Source organism: Oncorhynchus mykiss, chromosome 20 (genome assembly GCF_057628025.1).
Source record: "Oncorhynchus mykiss isolate SJ-2025 chromosome 20, ASM5762802v1, whole genome shotgun sequence".
Lineage (NCBI taxonomy): Eukaryota > Metazoa > Chordata > Actinopteri > Salmoniformes > Salmonidae > Oncorhynchus > Oncorhynchus mykiss.
Genome location: NC_143041.1, coordinates 41518789 through 41539946, shown reverse-complemented (window position 1 = coordinate 41539946; position 21158 = coordinate 41518789). Strand labels below are relative to the sequence as shown.

Here is a 21158-nt window from a genome sequence, read left to right as displayed (position 1 = left end):
AGGAGGGGATGGAGGAGGGAGGAGGGGATGGAGGAGGGAGGAGGGAGGAGGGAGGGATGAGGGGATGGAGGAGGGAGGAGGGGATGGGGAGGGATGAGGGGATGGAGGAGGGAGGAGGGGATGGAGGAGGGAGGAGGGGATGGGGAGGGATGAGGGGATGGAGGAGGGAGGAGGGGATGGAGGAGGGAGGAGGGGATGGAGGAGGGAGGAGGGGATGGGGAGGGATGAGGGGATGGAGGAGGGAGGAGGGGATGGAGGAGGGAGGAAGGTGATGGAGGAGGGAGGAAGGTGATGGAGGAGGGAGGAGGGGATGGAGGAGGGAGGAGGGGATGGAGGAGGGAGGAGGGGATGGAGGAGGGAGGAGGGGATGGAGGAGGGGATGGGGTCGAGCGGGCAGGTTGTTGGGCGGCCAGACCTCACTAGTCACAGGATTTCATCTGGAGAGAGAGGGGAGAAAGAGGTCAAGGTTGTAGGGTAGTTCTGTGTGAGTGGGACCTGTGTACTCAATACGCTGATTGATGGAGGGGGAAAGGGTGAAGGAATAAGGAGGGAGGAGAAGGTGGAACAAAGTTTCCTAGGGTTAGAGGCAGAAGCTTGACATTTAGAGTGGTAGAAAGTGGCTTTAGCAGCGAATACAGAGGAAGAAAAAAGTGACAGTGACAGTGACAGCATGGAATTCAAACAAGAAGAGTGAGAGATTACATTTCCTTGGGGGCATGGAAATTGTAGGGTAAGGGTTAATAATTAGAACAACATTGTGGCTTGGCTTAGCCTGATAGATGACCAGTGTGTGTGTGTGTGCAATGTTGGCAGCCCTGCATTCAGGTGACTGGCCTGTAACTTCATTCTTCTGGCTGTCATTGCCGGGCCAGATGTATGGTTGCCATGGTGGCGTCTGTTAGCATGCTAGCCACAACAGGGAGCGTTGGGGTGGGCTGAGTTATCGATAGGACGGACCCAGGCTTGTGAAACAGGACAACCTAATGATGCCTGCATAAAATAATACACAGCGTGACAGCACAGCAGACAGCCCTAATGAATAAACATTATTAAAAAGGGATATCACAGAGACTGAACAAATTAGACAGCCTGGAGTTATGGAGCTACTCAGGTAAAGAGGGAGGGAAGAATGTTAAAGAAAGATAGTGAGGGATGGAGAGAGAGGGGAAGTAGATTAGAGAAAGAGAGTGAGGGATGGAGAGAGCGGGGAAGTAGATTAGAGAAAGAGAGTGAGGGATGGAGAGAGAGGGGAAGTAGATTAGAGAAAGAGAGTGAGGGATGGAGAGAGAGGGGAAGTAGATTAGAGAAAGAGAGTGAGGGATGGAGAGAGAGGGGAAGTAGATTAGAGAAAGAGAGTTAGGGATGGAGAGAGAGGGGAAGTAGATTAGAGAAAGACAGTGAGAAGGAGAGAGAGAGAGGAAGTACATTGTTAGAGAGTGAGAAGAGTGTGATGAAAACAGAGGATATAAATAACAATAAAGGATATTACCTTTCTATCCACCAGACTTAACCCGCTATTTTGTCATCTCTGTCTTTTAGTTTTCAATGATATGCTTCAAATGTTTTTGTGATTATTTGTCAGGATTGGGAATTTTTGCAACTGTTGAAGCTGGGCTTTAATAATGATTTGTTCCTCAAAGGTTTGTGAGGTGAAGGTAGAGGTGGAGGAACTGTGTTTTTGGGGTTTCATTAGTGAATGCTGTGACTTCGCATGGTGTGGGTGTCTGTGTGGTGTGTGTGTGTGTGTGTGTATTCATTGTCGTTGATCTCCATGGTGTATTGACCTCTGCGGTGCTACGCCTCTGCTTCCCTTCATTAGTTGTCTCTTTAAGAGTGGAACAAAGCAGTTGTGTTGATGTGAGGGGTCTGGGGCCTCTATCTCTCTGTGTGTGTGTGTGTGTGTGTGTGTGTGTGTGTGTGTGTGTGTGTGTGTGTGTGTGTGTCTGACACCGATATCACCCTGTAGCCAAACCCTGTCCCACTCGCTCCCTGATCATTAGTCTCTCTGTCACTGATATCACCCTGTAGCCAAACCCTGTCCCACTCACTCCCAGATCATTAGCTAGATTACATTAGATACACTGTTCCACGGCCAACACAAATGCCCGTGCGCGCGCAAGTACACAGTCATACACACTGACTTCCAGGGGAGGAGGGAGCTCCCCCCCACACACACACAAATACACACACACACACACACACACCATGCACTTGTTAAAAGCTCATTTAATAGAGCTGTTGATTTTGTCTGCCCCATAGGAGAGACAAATGTTATCCTCATATTAAACTGAGTCTGATTTACTGGTGCATCACAATCTGAAAAGAGAGCCTGATGAAGGGAAAGCGAGAGACAGTATTTAATTAAAGGTATGGGGGGAGGACACCAAATTCACAACGAGCAACAATGTTTTTGTCGGCGTGATTAGAAAGATGAGGAAAGAGGAGAATGAGGAAGCTGTCCAGCACGCAGCCGCAACGAAACACCACCTGCAGCTCATCAAACAGCCCAAGTGTCTTCTGTTGAAGGAGAGGCGGACCAAAACGCAGCGTGGTTATTGTGATACATCTTTAATAAAGATGACAATAGAACAATATGCAAAAACAAGAACCGTGAAAAACCGAAACCAGCCCGAATCTGGTGTAACAAACACAAAGACAGGAACAATCACCCACAAAACCCAACACCAAACAGGGTACCTAAATATGGCTCCCAATCAGAGACAATGACTAACACCTGCCTCTGATAGAGAACCATATCAGGCCAAACATAGAAATAGACAAACTAGACATCCAACATAGAATGCCCACTCAGATCACACCCTGACCAAACAAAACATAGAACATACAAAGCAAACTATGGTCAGGGTGTGACACCAAGGATCTGGACCCTGAAGCACCTGAAGGTTTGGGGAACAGAGTGTGGTTTAATCTTCAAAGGGGAAGGAGGGAAAGCGTCTGCTAAATCCGGACTAAATAACAATGTGTACCGATGAGAACGACCTACAGTATGTGACTCTCTCGTTTAACGAACCCACGAAAAAGGATGCACAGGAGAAAAACATGGAGAGAGGACTGAGATTCACGTTTGATCTGCCTGGGGATCCCCTCTCCCCGGTAGGATCCGCAGGAGAAAAACAGGGAGAGAGGACTGAGATTCACGTTTGAACTGCGGGTGATCCTGTCTGCTCAGTAGGATCCGCAGGAGAAAAACAGGGAGAGTGGACAGGGATTCATGTTTGATCTGCCTGGGGATCCCCTCTTCCCGGTAGCGTCGCTTAAGGATTATCTGCTCGCCCGACTTCCCAGTCTTGTACTTCCAAACGAAATGGAAAGCAGTGAATGAAGATATAAGGTACAGTATGTAACGGTCAGCTATCTAAAAACAAATTTAGCCTGACAATACAACCGGTAGCTATGAAGGCCTGACATCATTTTGTCTTTGATATGTTTCAGAGTCGATGGGAGTGAACACCTTCACAGCAATGTTGCCAAAGATCTGCAAAACAGCGGGTATGACACAGATTTACACAAACCACTGCCTCCGAACCACCATGGCCCAGAAACTGTTGGATGCCGGACTAGAGGCAGGATATAGAACGTCTGTCAGAGAACACAGATCAGAAACCTCTCTACAAAGTTACTGGAGGACAAATCTGGAAGCCAGGAAGCGTCAGAGAACTATTCTCTCTGACAACACAGCAGCAGTTCCCCCAGATGAAAGAATGGCAATCATGTCCAGCAGCGTGGAGCCAACAAACATGGGCAGACAAACAACAAACAACAACATGGGCAGACAAACAACAAACAACAACATGGGCAGACAAACAACAAACAACAACATGGGCAGACAAACAACAAACAACAACATGGGCAGACAAACAACAAACAACAACATGGGCAGACAAACAACAAACAACAACATGGGCAGACAAACAACAAATGACAACATGGGCAGACAAACAACAAATGACAACATTGGCAGACAAACAGCAAATGGCAACATGGGCAGACAAACAACAAACAACAACATGGGCAGACAAACAACAAACAACAACATGGGCAGACAAACAACAAACAACAACATGGGCAGACAAACAACAAACAACAACATGGGCAGACAAACAACAAATGACAACATGGGCAAACAAACAACAAATTACAACATTGGCAGACAAACAGCAAATGGCAACATGGGCAGACAAACAACAAACAACAACATGGGCAGACAAACAACAAACAACAACATGGGCAGACAAACAACAAACAACAACATGGGCAGACAAACAACAAACAATAACTTGGAAAAAAAATTGGTTGTGCACAATGAAAGGAAACATCCAGATCAACAGTAATACATCATATATTAGTCACTCTAGAAGTTGTGCTGATGCTCTGTTTTTGCATAGAGTTAACGTAAGCTAGCTATCAAATATAGCAAAACCTGTGGTTATGTTGCATAGCAACCAGTCTAGCAAAAATAATTTTTTTCAGATTACACATTACACTCACAAAAGTGATATTTTAGACATTTCAAATTATATTCAAGTTGTACTATTGGCTGTGCACAATGTTGTAAAAATGTGCAAAAAGGAAAATGAATAAACATACAGTTGAAGTTGGAAGTTTACACACACTTAGGTTGGAATCATTAAAAGTCGTTTTTCAACCACTCCACTAATTTCTTGTTGCAAACTATAGTTCTGGCAAGTCAGTTAGGATTTCTACTTTCTACACAAGTCATTTTTCCCAAAATTGTTCACAGACAAATTATTTCAGTTATAATTCACTGTATCACAATTCCAGTGGGTCAGAAGTTTACATACTAAGTTGACTGTGCCTTTAAACAGCTTGTAAAATGCCAGAAAATGATGTCATAGCTTCAAAAGCTTCTGATAGGCTAATTGACATAATTTGAGTCAATTCGAGGAGAAACCTGTGGCTGTATTTCAAGACCTACCTTCAAACTCAATGCCTCTTTGCTTGATATCAAGGGGAAATCAAAAGATTTCAGCCTCTGAAAAAAAATGGTAGACCTCCACAAGTCTGGTTCATCCTTGGGAGAAATTTCCAAACACCTGAAGGTACCACATTCATCTGTACAAACAATAGCATGCAAGTATAAACACCATGGGACCACACAGCCGTCATACCGCTCAGGAACGAGATGCGTTCTGTCTCCTAGAGATGAACATACTTCGGTGCGAAAAGTGCAAATCAATCCCAGAACAACAGCAAAGGTCCTTGTGAAGATGCTGGAGGAAACAGGTACAAAAGTATCTATATCCACATTAAAACGCGTCTTACATAACCTGAAAGGCCTCTCAGCAAGGAAGAATCCAGTGCTCCAAAACCGCCATAAAAAATCCAGACTACGGTTTGCAACTGTACATGGGTCCAAAGATTGTACTTAAATAATTCTATCTACTATTATTCTGACATTTCACATTCTTAAAATAAAGTGGTGATTCTAACTGACCTAAGACACGGAATTTCTACTAGGATTAAATGTCAGGAATTGTGAAAAATTGAGGTTAAATGTATTTGGCTAAGGTGTATGTAAACTTCCGACTTCAACTGTAAATATGGGTTGTATCTACAATGTTGTTTGTTCTTTAATGGTAGCTCTTTTCTTGTGGCAACAGGTCACAGATCTTGCTGCTGTGATGGCACACTATGGTATTTCACCCAGTAGATATGGGAGTTTATCAAAATTGGATTTGTTTTCAAATTCTTTGTGGATCTGTGTAATAAGAGGGAAATGTGTGTCCCTAATATGGTCATACATTGGACAGGAAGTTATGAAGTGCAGCTCAGTTTCCACTTCATTTTGTGTGCAGTGAGCACATAGCCTGTCTTCTCTTGAGGGCCAGGTCTCTGCAACGGCAGCTTAGCCTGTCTCTCTATCTCTCTATCTCTCTCTTCTGCGCTTTCTCTTCTTGCTCCCTCTCTCCTCTCCCTCGCTCCCTCTCTCCCTATTCCTCTCTTCCTTCTGTCCTTTTCACCCTTTATTCTTCTTCTCTTTTCCTTTCTCGTTCGAGGGGAGGAAGGTTTTGACTTGCCGTTTGCTACTGCAACAGTAGCTTAATGTGTGTGTGTGTGTGTGTGTGTGTGTGTCTGTGTGTGTGTGTGTGTGTGTGTGTGTGTGTGTGTGTGTGTGTGTGTTCGTGTGTTCGTGTGTGTGTGTGTTTGTGCGTGCATGCTTGTGCGTGGGTTTGTGCGTTCGTGTGTGTGTGTGTGTGTGTGTGTGTGTGTGTGTGTGTGTGTGTGTGTGGGTGGGTGTGGCTCAACAGGTAAGATATATTACACATCACTCTCTTCATTTACGTTCATGAAAAATAAAACTTGAGGCGACCCGTTTCTCACTGGGCCTCTCACATACACAACTGAGTGACATTTCTTAACTCAATGTTCTGTGCTGAATGTTCTCATGAGCTCCTTCTGTGCAAGGCAGCTTCTCCTCTCCACTACTGGAGCACATGGAAAACTGTGTGGTCAATCAGACTAAAAGATCGGTTGAAATGTTATGGTTATGTTTGGACGGCAGGTAGCGTAGCGGTTAAGCGCGTAACCGAACGGTTACTGGTTCAAATCCCAGAGCCAACTGGATGAAACATTGGACTATGTGCCCTTGACCAATGCACTTAACCCTGATTGCTCCTGTAAGTCACCCTGGATAAGCACGTCTGCTAAGTGACGTAAATGTAATGGTGATGTAATGGTGATGTTGTGGTGATGTAATGGTGATGTAATGGTGGTGTTGTGGTGATGTAATGGTGATGTAATGGTGGTGTTGTGGTGATGTTGTGGTGATAACCGAAGACAGACTCATGACATATGAAGATAATTAAGTCACTGTCATTATTTTGATTTTCAAATAACACGTTTTTATTGGTGAGAAACGCAACAAGTCACACCTTGATTGGTTTCACCTGTCTTTGTTTGTCTCCACCCCCCTCCAGGTGTCGCCCATCTTCCCCAGTTTCACCTGTCTTTGTGTGTCTCCACCCCCTCCAGGTGTCGCCCATCTTCCCCATTTTAACCTTTCTTTGTGCTTGTCTCCACCCCCCTCCAGGTGTCGCCCATCTTCCCCAGTTTCACCTGTCTTTGTGCTTGTCTCCACCCCCCTCCAGGTGTCGCCCATCTTCCCCATTTTAACCTTTCTTTGTGCTTGTCTCCACCCCCCTCCAGGTGTCGCCCATCTTCCCCATTTTCACCTGTCTTTGTGCTTGTCTCCACCCCCCTCCAGGTGTCGCCCATCTTCCCCATTTTAACCTTTCTTCGTGCTTGTCTCCACCCCCCTCCAGGTGTCGCCCATCTTCTCCAGTTTCACCTGTCTTTGTGTGTCTCCACCCCCCTCCAGGTGTCGCCCATCTTCCCCATTTTCACCTGTCTTTGTGCTTGTCTCCACCCCCCTCCAGGTGTCGCCCATCTTCCCCAGTTTCACCTGTCTTTGTGCTTGTCTCCACCCCCCTCCAGGTGTCGCCCATCTTCCCCATTTTCACCTGTCTTTGTGCTTGTCTCCACCCCCCTCCAGGTGTCGCCCATCTTCCCCATTTTCACCTGTCTTTGTGCTTGTCTCCACCCCCCTCCAGGTGTCGCCCATCTTCCCCATTTTCACCTGTCTTTGTGCTTGTCTCCACCCCCCTCCAGGTGTCGCCCATCTTCCCCAGTTTCACCTGTCTTTGTGTCTCCACCCCCCTCCAGGTGTCGCCCATCTTCCCCAGTTTCACCTGTCTTTGTGTGTCTCCACCCCCCTCCAGGTGTCACCCATCTTCCCCATTTTCACCTGTCTTTGTGTGTCTCCACCCCCCTCCAGGTGTAGCCCATCTTCCCCATCTTCCCCATTTTAGAGAGAGAGAGAGACATATAGAGACAGACAGAGAGAGAGACAGGGAGAGAGAGACATATAGAGAGAGAAACAAAGACAGAGAGAGAGACAGAGAGAGTCAGAGAGAGAGAGAGTGAGAGACATAGAGAGAGAGAGACAGAGAGAGAGAGAGACAGAGAGAGAGAGAAACAAAGACGGAGAGAGAGACAGAGAGAGTCAGAGAGAGAGAGTGAGAGACATAGAGAGAGAGAGACAGAGAGAGACAGAGAGAGAGAGAGACAGAGAGAGAGAGAGATATTTGTAATGTCTTTATTGTTTTGAAACTTCTGTATGTATAATGTTTACTGTTAATTTTCATTGTTTATTTCACTTTGTATATTATCTAAAGCTCCTTGAGTTGAATTGATTTAAAGGAGAGACAGAGAGAGAGAGAGACAGAGACAGAAACAGACAGAGAGAGAGTGAGACACATAGAGAGAGAGAGAGAGAGAGAGAGAGACAGAGAGAGAGAGACAGAGAGAAAGAGAGACATAGAGAAAGGGAGAGAGAGAGAGAGAGAGAGAGAGAGACAGACAGAGACAGAGAGAAAGAGAGACATAGAGAAAGGGAGAGAGAGAGAGAGAGAGAGAGAGGTTGGGGGTCTGGTCTGGGAGGGACGACCCATGTAAAGAAAAGGTCTGAGACTCGTGCCTGCGTGTCTGTGGTGTGAGAGTGTGTGTGTGTTTATTCGATTTGAGCATCTCTCTCCTGGCGTTTTATTGAGGGACAGAGAGACAGGGCACTGATTGCTTGTGTCATCTCTCATTCTTAACACTTGTGGCTTTTTTATTGCAAAACCGTGGGTGATCATAACTCAATTAAAATAGACCAAACTGGGTTTTTGTCTCATGTCTCTCTCCGTTTCTACCCATCCTCCTTTCCTCTACGTTCAGATAGAAATATACTACGTAGGACAAACATGCCTGTCTGACATGAAGCATAATCAATCACGCCAGTTCTACTTGTGGCACACAACGATCGACAATCTACTGAACGTGGCCCTGGTAGTCCCCAAAGACACGGAAACCCTGCGCTATAGTGTTGTATATCACATATCTTATTTTTAAACATACTCAGCATGATACACTGACTGGCCAGCAAGCATTAACCATTCTCTCTCCCTCCCTCTCTCTCTCTCTCTCTCTCTCTCTCCCTCCCTCTCTCTCTCTCTCTCTCTCTCTCTCTCTCTATGTCTCTCTCTCTATGTCTCTCTCTGTATGTCTCTCTCTCTATGTCTCTCTCTATCTCTCTCACTCTCTCTCTCTCTCTTTTTAATTCAATTCAAGGGGCTTTATTGGCATGGGAAACATGTGTTAACATTGCCAAAGCAAGTGAAGTAGATGATATACAAAAGTGAAATAAACATTAAAAATGAAGAGTAAACATTTAACATACATAAGGTTCAAAAGAATAAAGACATTACAAATGTCATATTATGTGTATATACACTGTTGTAACAATGTATAAAAGGTTACTGTACAAAAGGGAAAATAAATAAGCATAAATATGGGTTGTATTTACAATGGTGTTTGTTCTTCACTGGTTGACCTTTCCTTGTGGCAACAGGTCACACATCTTGCTGCTGTGATGGCACACTGTGGTATTTCACCCAGTAGATATGGGAGTTTATCAAAATACGGTTTGTTTTTGAATTCTTTGTGGATCTGTGTAATCTGAGGGAAATATGTCTCTCTAATATGGTCATACATTGGGCAGGAGGTTAGGAAGTGCAGCTCAATTTCCAACTCATTTTGTGGGCAGTGAGCACATAGCCTGTCTTCTCTTGAGAGCCATGTCTGCCTACGGTGGCCTTTCTCAATAGCAAGGCTATGCTCACTGAGTCTGTACATAGTCAAAGCTTTCCTTAAATTTGGGTTTTCTGCCACTGTGTACTCTCTGTTTAGGGCCAAATAGCATTCTAGTTTGCTCTGTTTTCTTGTTATTATCTTTTTGTTTTCTCATGATTTGCTTAGGTGTAATTGTGTTGCTGTCCTGGGGCTCTGTGGGGTGTGTTTGTGTTTGTGAACAGAGCCCCAGGACCATTTTGCTTAGGGGACTCTTCTCCAGGTTCATCTCTCTGTAGGTGATGGCTTTGTTATGTAAGGTTTGGGAATCGCTTCCTTTTAGGTGGTTGTAGAATTTAATGGCTCTATTTCTGGATTTTTATAATTAGTGGGTGTCTGCCTAATTCTGCTCTGCATGTATTATTTGGTGTTCTACGTTGTACATGGAGGATATTTTTTGCAGAATTCTGCATGCAGAGTCTCAATTTGGTGTTTGTCCCATTTTGTGAAGTCTTGGTTGGTGAGCGGACCCCAGACCTCACAACCATAAAGGGCAATGGGTTCTATGACTGATTCAAGTATTTTTAGCCAAATCCTAATTGGTATGTTGAATTTTATGTTCCTTTTAATGGCACAGAAGACCCTTCTTGCCTTGTCTTTCAGATCATTCACAGCTTTGTGGAAGTTACCTGTGGTGCTGATGTTTAGGTCTCTCTCTCTCTTCAGGGTAACCAAGAGGGGCCAGCCCCCCCGGAAGCGATGGCCCAGCCCTACCCCCCAGCCCAGTACCCCCCCCAGAACGGCATTCCAACGGAGTACGCCCCTCCCCACCCCCACCCGCCAGCAGACTACACGGGTCAGAGCGCTCTAACGCTGTACACACCCACACAGACACACAGCGAACAGCCCGGCAACGAGAACAACACACCCACCCTCACAGCCACACTATCGGTGAGTGAAGAGTGATAAAATCACACACGCACAGAAGAACACTCACGTGCACAAGCACACACACACACACAGGGCGTACACACACGCACACCCACCACCTTCACCGTAAAAAGGTAATATCGTAGGTCTGTGAATTTTGTAAGGAGGGGAGAAAGAGGGGGATGAGCCTCCTTCCCTGATAAGGCTCACTCCTCCTCTGCCATCTTTTCAATTTGCCGTTAAATGTAATTTAGTTCTTGTTTTCCACACCACTGTCTAGACAGACCTGGTGTAATAGAGAGAGGGGAGAGGGAGTGATGGAATCATGAGAGAGAGACCGATAGAAGAGGGAGATCAACATAGACAGTGTGTGAGAGAGATAGAGAGAGACAGAGAGAAGGGGGAGAGAGAGAGAGAGAGGGGGGGAGAGAGAGAGAGAGAGGGGGAGAGAGAGAGAGAGGGGGGGGAGAGAGAGAGAGAGAGAGGGGGGAGGAGAGGGGGCTGAGAGAGAGAGAGAGAGAGAGAAGGGGGGAGAGAGAGAGAGAGAGAGAGAGAGAGAGAGAGGGGGGGGGGGGGTGGGGAGAGGGAGAGCGAATCAGGACCAAGGCCAGTCAGTCTTCTGAAGCCTCTCTCTCTCCCAGACCAGAGTTCATACAGACAGACATGAAAGATTCGCTCTGCCCCAAATCTGAAACTCCACTTCAAATCAGAGGAGAGGGGGATGGAGAGAGGGAATGGAAGAAGAGCTGTCAGAAAGAAGAGTGAGGTGAGGGGCAAAGAAGAGTAAGATAGAGAACGATATAGTTCTGCCTGAGAGTCATGTAGCTAGTTATAAAGCAAGCTGTTATGTGATTGGACTATATTTACTGTACTGTATGTGATTGGACTATGTTTACTGTACTGTATGTGATTGGTCTGGAATCTTAGTACACACACACACACTATTAACTCAGTAGAATCATATCTATCATCACAGCCTTGTGACAGGCTATAAGTCACAAATGAGGTAGTCTCTCTCTCTCTCTCTCTCTCTCTCACACTCACACTCACACACACACACACACACACACACACACACACACACACACACACACACACACACACACACGTTATATATTCAGTTCCTTTCTCCCTTACTGTTTGAGTTTAGGAGTCTTCAGACTGTTTGAGGACTTTGGAAGAGTCCACAGTAGACAGTATAGAAGCTGTAGAGTTCAGCAGTGAGCATTTGTCAGCTTTAAATTGACAGTCACTTTAGAGAGTTTGAACAGGAGTGGAATAGAGTAGAGTGTGAGCCGAGGGAGGGAGGGAGGGAGGGAGGGAGGGAGGGAGGGAGGGAGGGAGGGAGGGAGAGAAAATCCTTTATTGAAATTGAGTTGAGAGAAAAAGAGAGAGATAGAATGAGAAAAACTCTTGTTGAGAGAGAGAGAGAGAGAGAGAGAGAGAGAGATTGAATTTTTATAAAACCTTCATTTTATATAAGTTTTAACACACATTTTGGTGCACTGCCTTTTCATAAATTACACAACAAATGTGTCATTCTTAAATAAACATAACATTTAAATAAATGAAATAAATAAAAATAAAAAATAGTTTCCCTTCCTCCACAAAACAAATTGCTCCTTCATGAATCCACTTCTCCTCAAACAATGGGAGATCTTTCACAACTCAAAATCCACTTTTATTCTCGCTTTAAACAAATCCTTTAAAAACACATCTTACATCCTTACCATATCCCTTGTCTATCTCATTTTTCCAACTCAGAAAAACTTGACATCTTAGCTTGTCCCAAAATTGACAAGATTACATTTTCTTTTCCTTTGCTTACTGTATTGAAACCCCCAAATAAAAACAGTGTTATTGAAAATCTCCCACTACAGCTCTAATATACACAGACTCTAATATTTCAAACAGAGGTTTTATCCTGTCACACTCCATTAACAGTGAAACATTGTTTATCTGATATGACATAAAGGACATCCATCTCCGACATCTGAATTAATAACAGATACAAAAGCATTAACTTCAATGATGCCATGTAAAACCCTCCATTACATATCACCAGTCCCCTTTAGTAACGGTGGCTTGTACAGTGCTCTCCATGCTGGCTTTACCTTGTCATCAAAGCCCAGTTTTACCCTTCAAGGAGTGTCTTTTCTTTTTGTAAAAACCTTGACACACCCCCTATATAACTCCTTCACATTCACCCCATCCAAACCCACCGCTTCCAACCCTCTCAAATCTAGTAATGAAGCCTTCTGTCTGACTCTGGGATATCGGGTTGAATCCTTAGTCTGTCTAACTCTGGGATATCGGGTATAATCCTTAGTCTGTCTGACTCTGGGATATCAGGTTTAATCCTTAGTCTGTCTAACTCTGGGATATCGGGAATAATCCTTAGTCTGTCTAACTCTGGGATATCGGGTTTAATCCTTAGTCTGTCTAACTCTGGGATATCGGGTTTAATCCTTAGTCTGTCTAACTCTGGGATATCGGGTTTAATCCTTAGTCTGTCTAACTCTGGGATATCGGGAATAATCCTTAGTCTGTCTAACTCTGGGATATCGGGTTTAATCCTTAGTCTGTCTAACTCTGGGATATCGGGTTTAATCCTTAGTCTGTCTAACTCTGGGATATCGGGTATAATCCTTAGTCTGTCTAACTCTGGGATATCGGGTATAATCCTTAGTCTGTCTGACTCTGGGATATCGGGTATAATCCTTAGTCTGTCTGACTCTGGGATATCGGGTTTAATCCTTAGTCTGTCTAACTCTGGGATATCGGGTATAATCCTTAGTCTGTCTAACTCTGGGATATCGGGTATAATCCTTAGTCTGTCTAACTCTGGGATATCGGGTATAATCCTTAGTCTGTCTAACTCTGGGATATCGGGAATAATCCTTAGTCTGTCTAACTCTGGGATATCGGGTATAATCCTTTTCTTGTAACTCTTGAGCATAATCCACTCTTCTTTTGACAGAGCCTTCCTACAACTTCCCAGCAGTTGTCCGACGATCCTTTCAGACCTCACCCCCAAATGTTCAGCCACCTGTCCTCCATCCATTAATGTGGGCCCAGCCATGTCCATTGACGTCCTTAAGGTGTTGACTTTGCCCCTCATCAGCATTTTGGAGAAATGTGGAACAGTTTCAGTTGTACAATCCAGTCTTACCCCATACACCAGAGGTTACTCCAGCAGCCAATGCACTGACTCAGATTTAGTGTGTCTGGACACCTTCATTATACTCCAAACCCTAAGAAGACCTTAGGAGGTACTCCATCCCTAGAAATCTGTCTACTATCAACGAAAAATAAAGCCTTCTTTAAATCTAATCCCCATACCTGCTGTACTACCTGACCTGCCACCCCTCTCCACACCTCATTTTTCGGTCCATAAAGCAACCTTTGAATAAACTGAAACCGGAAAGCAGCAGCCCTACTAGCAAAATGTACAAGACCTTGTCCCCCCTCTTCTTTTGACAAATACAAAACAGTTTGTGGACCTCAATGATATTTATCCCCCCCAAAAAATCTACAATAATTGCCTGTATCTTGGCCAGAAGGCCAGACGGTGGCTCTGAACAGGACAACCGATGCCACAGTGCAGAGGCAACCACATTGTTAATCCGATCAACCATGAGACTCAAACTATCCACCTCCGCTTCATTTTTCACCAAAATAACTACATCAGCATAGGCTGAGAGATGACTAGGGGGAATATCCTCTGAAAGGTACACCCCCTCAATGCGACTTCTAATTATATTTAGTAGTGGCTCTATTGCAATGGCACACAACATTCCGGAGAACGAACACCCCTGTCTAATTTTGTATTATTATTTTTTTTTTTAGGACATCTGTGATATCATTATTATTATTTTCATTTTTTATTTAAAAATGTTACCCCCTTTTCTCCCCAATTTCGTGGTATCCAATTGTTTAGTAGCTCGGGAGAGACGAAGGTTGAAAGTCATGCGTCCTCCGATACACAACCCAACCAAGCCGCACTGCTTCTTAACACAGCGCGCATCCAACCTGGAAGCCAGCCGTACCAATGTGTCGGAGGAAACACCGTGCACCTGGAACCCTTGGTTAGCGTGCACTGCGCCCGGCCCGCCACAGGAGTCGCTGGTGCGCGATGAGTCAAGGATTTCCCTACCAGTTAAGCCCTCCCTAACCCGGATGACACTGGGCCAATTGTGCGTCGCCCCACGGACCTCCCGGTTGCGACAGAGCCTGGGCGCGAACCCAGAGTCTCTGTCACAGCGCCCTTAACCACTGTGCCACCCGGGAGGCCCACCCCTGCCTAATTTACACACTTTCAAAGGAGCATTCAAGCCACTGCTAACTTTCAATATACTTTCAATGTCAACATATATGATCATGGCAGTATAATCAGAGCTGAAACCAAAAGCCTCAAAATATCACATTCTGACCTTAGTTCCTTTGTTATGTCTTTGTTTTGGGTTGGTCAGGGTGTGAGTTGGGGTGGGTAGTCTGTTCTTTTTTCTATGTGTTTGGCCTAGTATGGTTCTCAATCAGAGGCAGGTGTCGTTCGTTGTCTCTGATTGAGAATCATACTTAGGTAGCCTGTTCAAGCCCATCAAGGAACTGCTGAGTGTCTGTTTTATTATCCTGGTACTCACACTTGTAGAGCTCAGCATATAACTCTACTGTCCTCTTTCTAATTCAACTTGTAGAGCTCAGCATAGAACTCTACTGTCCTCTTTCTAATTCCACTTGTAGAGCTCAGCATAGAACTCTACTGTCCTCTTTCTAATTCCACTTGTAGAGCTCAGCATATAACTCTACAGTCCTCTTTCTAATTTAACTTGGGCTAGTGAGCTCCTGTCTAACAGCTGATCTGTGGCAATGAATAATTATTCTTTGTCCATTGTTTTTTCTCTAAACCAAAGAAAAATTTGGATGAGGCATCCATTTCAGAGATTCCCTGAAACCTACTTCTCACCAATGCGCCCAGTGCTCTGATACCCAGCAGGTCTGCCAATAAGGCTTTTTTTTCTCTTGAGTGCTTGAATATGGCCTCAATCTCCTGTGGTCTCAACTGACATTGGAGTTCCACTATTTCAGACTCTAGGGCGTTCATTGATCTGATGATATCTCTGGTAACATTTGTCGTGTACTGATTACATAATTGTTAAATCTGTTTTCTCCATATATCCCACCCCTGTTGAAAGGAAACAAAACTGGCCTTTTGAGACCTCCACCTCTCCCAGAAACCTCTCCACCTCTCCCAGAAACCTCTCCACCTCTCCCATAAACCTCTCCACCTCTCCACCTCTCCCAGAAAACCTCTCCACCTCTCCCAGAAACCTCTCCACCTCTCCACCTCTCCCAGAAACCTCTCCACCTCTCCCAGAAACCTCTCCACCTCTCCCAGAAATCTCTCCACCTCTCCCAGCAATCTCAACATCTCTCCCAGAAACCTCTCCACCTCTCCCAGAAACCTCTCCACCTCTCCCAGAAACCCCTCCACCTTTCCCAGAAACCTCTCCACCTCTCCCAGAAACCTCTCCACCTCTCCCAGAAACCTCTCCACCTCTCCCAGAAACATCCCCACCTCTCCCAGAAACCTCTCCACCTCTCCCAGAAACCTCTCCACCTCTCCACCTCTCCCAGAAACCTCTCCACCTCTCCCAGAAACCTCTCCACCTCTCCACCTCTCCCAGAAACCTCTCCACCTCTCCACCTCTCCCAGCAATCTCTCCATCTCTCCCAGAAACCTCTCCACCTCTCCCAGAAACCCCTCCACCTCTCCCAGAAACCCCTCCACCTCTCCCCTTCACCTCTCCACCTCTCCCAGAAACCTCTCCACCTCTCCCATAAACCTCTCCACCTCTCCCAGAAACATCCCCACCTCTCCCAGAAACTTCTCCACCTCTCCACCTCTCCACATCTCCCAGAAACCTCTCCACATCTCCCAGAAACCTCTCCACCTCTCCAAGAAACCTCTCCACCTCTCCCAGAAACATCTCCACATCTCCCAGAAACCTCTCCACCTCTCCCTGAAACCTCTCCACCTCTCCACCTCTCCCAGAACCCTCTCCACCTCTCCCAGAAACCTCTCCACCTCTCCCAGAAATCTCTCCACATCTCCCATAAACCTCTCCACCTCTCCACCTCTCCCTCTCTCCCAGACACCTCTCCACCTCCCCCAGAAATGTCTCCACCTCTCCCAGAAACCTCTCCACTTCTCCCAGAACAAACTACAACATTTCCTGAAGTGATCATCACTCAGTAAAGTTGTATTAAAATGTCAGTATGCACTTGTAGGGTTTACAGCGTTATTAAACTATGATCTGAAAATCCCACCGGGGTTATCACACTTGATTTACAGACCTGCGATTGATGCTCAAAACAATAAGAGATGGTGAGATGGTGTTCTCTTTCACATTGGCCCATGTGTTCTGTCTCGTGCCTCCATTTTGACTCCGCCAAATATCACATAGTTCATGTGTTACAATAAGGCGTTTTAAAAAATGTCTTTGAGGCTTTATGAGGTTCTTTGTGATTTCTATCTAAATCACTGACTGTGCAGTTAAAATCCTGTGCAGTTAAAATGGTATTTGATAATGTCTCTAAAAAACGTACCCTCTCAACTGCCACTACAGGGGCATATACATTTATTAAACACATAGTGGTGTTTTCGAACCTCACTCTAATTTTTAATTACCTCCCCTCAACTACCTCTTCAAACTCATATGTCAAAGGCAAAAACCTTTTGAGAACAGGATGGCCACATCCCTACTTTTTGAGTTTTTATGACCCCCGTTTCTTGTAGAAAACTTGTGTCACTTCCCTTCCCCTTTATTAACTCATACACTACGGCTCTCTTAAAACTGATGTCACTTCCCTTTCCCTTTATTAACTCATGCACTACGGCTCTCTTAAAACTTAAAACTGCTCATGGCTGAAAAAAAGTACGGAGTAAGAAACAGAAAACACATATCTATACAGAGTTAAAACTGCGACTGAACTCTTTCATTTCCTTTAGAATTTACCACACTTTCTTTAGTCTAGCAATTTCTTGGCTTGTCAACCCTCCCACCGTTGTTTTTGACGTCAGAAACTTTGATTCAATAAACAATGCATAGTCTGGAAAAAAATCTGTTACATTATAATACTGCATATGTTTATTCCCTTTTGTCAAATTCAGAAATTGATGTACCTATTTTGTTGTGAAGGATTATCTGCCTCACTATCACATCATCCCCAGAGGAAAACTTCACCATCTCTACAACCTGTTTATCCTCAACTGATTTATCAATCTCTACCTTCCTCTTGGAATTAGAACCTTCACCACCCCTTAAATTCTTCCTCTTGGAATTAGAACCTTCACCACCCCTTAAATCCTTCCTCTTGGAATTAGAACCTTCACCACCCCTTAAATCCTTCCTCTTGGAATTAGAACCTTCATCACCCCTTAAATTCTTCCTCTTTGAATTAGAACCTTCATCACCCCTTAAATCCTTCCTCTTGGAATTAGAACCTTCATCACCCCTTAAATTCTTCCTCTTGGACTTAGAACCTTCACCACCCCTTATATTCTTAATTTTATGCCTCTGCACTTTGAAAACAGCTGCTTCATTTTCCATTATTTCACTCTCCTCTTGAACTCCCATTTTCTTCTCCAGCACGCCCTCATCACCGACTGCCCCCCCCCCCCTTTCCCTGCTCTACAACAACTGTCCCCGTAACCACATTGCTGTCCTTTCCTATTTTTCCAACCACATCTGCCCACTTTCTCCAATCTCCTGAACCCTTAACCTGTTCTTCCCTTTTCCTAAACCCTTAACCTGTTCTTCCCTTCTCCTAAACCCTTAACCTGTTCTTCCCTTCTCCTGAACCCTTAACCTGTTCTTCCCTTCTCAGTGATGCTTCAGCTGCACCAGCGCTAGAGAGCTGCTTCCGGAGTCTTCGTGCTTGTTCTCTGGACAATTACGCAACAAATGCCTCTCTCTTCCACAACCAAAGCATTTAATTGATTCAGTAGAAGCGTAGAACACGTAATCAAACCCCTCAATCTTGTAACTGAACTCTAAATTCAGTTGGTCAGTATCCTTCTTTAAAATCATGTGCTCTTGTCTCCTATGCGGACACGACACGTTTCAGCAAAGGAGATTTGCATCCAAAAATAACCTTCTTTATTGTAGAACACTTCATCTCTAACAAATGGTGATAACTCTCGCTCCAACACTTCATCTCTAACAAATGGTGATAACTCTCGCTCCAACACTTCATCTCCAACAAATGGTGATAACTCTCACTCCAACACTTCATCTCTAACAAATGGTGATAACTCTCGCTCCAACACTTCATCTCTAACAAATGGCAACGCTTCAGAAAGTATAACTTTTTTAGCCGGATTCATAAGCAGGATAATCGACGTCTGTGTCTCCCACAACACAACTCTCAACTATCATATTCACCTTTTCAATGGAGTCTAGGAATATCACTACAGCGCTATTTATCCTTGAGGCTGATTTTATGCCATCATACTCAATGATAGCGCCAGCTGCTAAGCTACATTCTTCCACAGAACACCCTGCCGCAGTGGGAATCTTCACCCTTTCAAACTCTACAGCTCCACGAGTGACCATTACAATCAGTCCCTCCCGCTGGTTACGCCCTCGAGAGAACCAACCTCAACGATCCCACCACCCATATACGTGCTTAGTGATAGTGAGACAATATAAACTTAAAACAACTCAACTAATCAATATATATACACACTATGTGATGGCTGCTGATAATGGGCCTCTGTACGCCTATGTAGATCTTCCATTAAAAATCTTCCATTTCCAGCTACAGTAGTCATTTACAGCATTAACAATGTCTACACTGTGTTTCTGATCAATCTGATGTATTTTAATGGTAAAAAAACGATTGCTTTTCTTTCAAAAACAAGGACATTTCGAAGTGACCCCAAACTTTTGAACTGTCAGGTATATTTGAGTTTTATTGGTGCTTTAATCAGAACAACAGTTTTCAGCTGTGTTAACATAATTGCAAAAGGGTTTTCTAATGATCAATTAGCCTTTTAAAATGACAGACTTGGATTAGCTAACACAACGTGCCTTTGGAACACAATCGCTCCTGCTTCCCGACTCACTCCCAGCATACACTCCGACTAGAGAGAGAGAGAGAGAAAAAAGACCTTGTTGAAATTGAATTTAGAGAGAGAGAGAGAGAGAGAGAGAGAGAGAGAGAACTGCTCCCTAACAGGCAAATGACACAGTCTTCAGTCAAATTTCACCCCCATAACTACCGTGGGATATGCGACAACAGCAACCTTGGGAAAATCCTCTGCATTGTCATTGACAGCAGACTCATATATTTCCTCAGTGAAAACAATATACTAGGCAAATGTCAAATTGGCTTTTTACCAAATTACCGTACGACAGACCCCGTATTCACCCTGCACACCCTAATTGACAAACAAACAAACCAAAACAAAGGCAAAGTCTTCTCAAGCTTTGTTGATTTCAAAAAATCATTTGACTCAATTTGGCATGAGGGTCTGCTATACAAATTGATGGTATTGGGGCAAAAACATATGACGTTATAAAATCTATGTACACAAACAACAACAAAATCCAGAAAATACCACAGTGTGCCGTCACAACAGCTAGATGTGTGACCTGTTGCCTCAAGAAAAGGGCGACCAGTGAAAAACAAACACCATTGTAAATACAACCCACATTTTTCCCCTTTTGTACTTTAACTATTTGCACTATGTTACACAATACATGTATGTTTTGTTGATGCGTTATGTTCAGTAGTTCCAAAACTACCAGTGATTTTGCAGAGAGCCACAATTTACAGAAATACTCATAATAAACATTGATAAAAGATACAAGTGTTATACGTGGAATTTTAGATCCACTTCTCCTTAATGCAACCGCTGTGTCAGATTTAAAAAAACTTTATGGAAAAAGCACACCATGCAATAATCTGAGTACGGCGCTCAGACGACAAATCAAGCCAAACAGATATGCATCATGTTGGAGTCAACAGAAGTCAGAAATAGCATTATAAATATTCACTTACTTTTGATGATCTTCATCAGAATTCACTCCCAGGAATCCCTGTTCCACAATAAATGTTTGTTTTGTTCGATGAAGTCCATCCTTTATGTCCAAATACCTCCTTTTGTTAGTTTCAAGAGTCAGTGTATTTGAGTTTAACCATTACATTTGTTGTAATATTTGTTTGATCTTTTCAGGAGGATAAAAACTTAAATTGTAACCATATTTGTATGGCTTGTTTAAGAAAAGGTGATACTTTAAACAACATTTCATTTTCAATTAGTTGGAAATGAGAAGTTGTAATCTGTATAAAGGCAAAAAAAATGAATTTTTAAACAATGGATGAGGCTTTCTTAATCCACTGGAGAACCATTTGGGGTTTAATTATCACTTATGGATGAGTGAAGCGTTTAGTGAGAGGTTTAAAGCTTTAATATTTCATCATTTTTGCCCTCCAAACCTATATTCATTATATAAATAGGCACATTTAATTTTGTCTGGCTTAGCATTCCAAATAAAATGTTTTTTTTT

General features: G+C 44.1%; 1 protein-coding gene across 1 annotated transcript in view; it reads left to right on the top strand.

Moving 5' to 3' along the window:
- The window catches only part of LOC110499443 (RNA binding protein fox-1 homolog 3), an 831363-nt gene that overhangs the window by 724399 nt on the left and 85806 nt on the right, over positions 1-21158 (top strand). Inside the window, 1 exon segment of the mRNA XM_090213100.1 lies at positions 10378-10602. Coding sequence (XP_090069226.1) covers positions 10378-10602 — 225 coding nt within the window.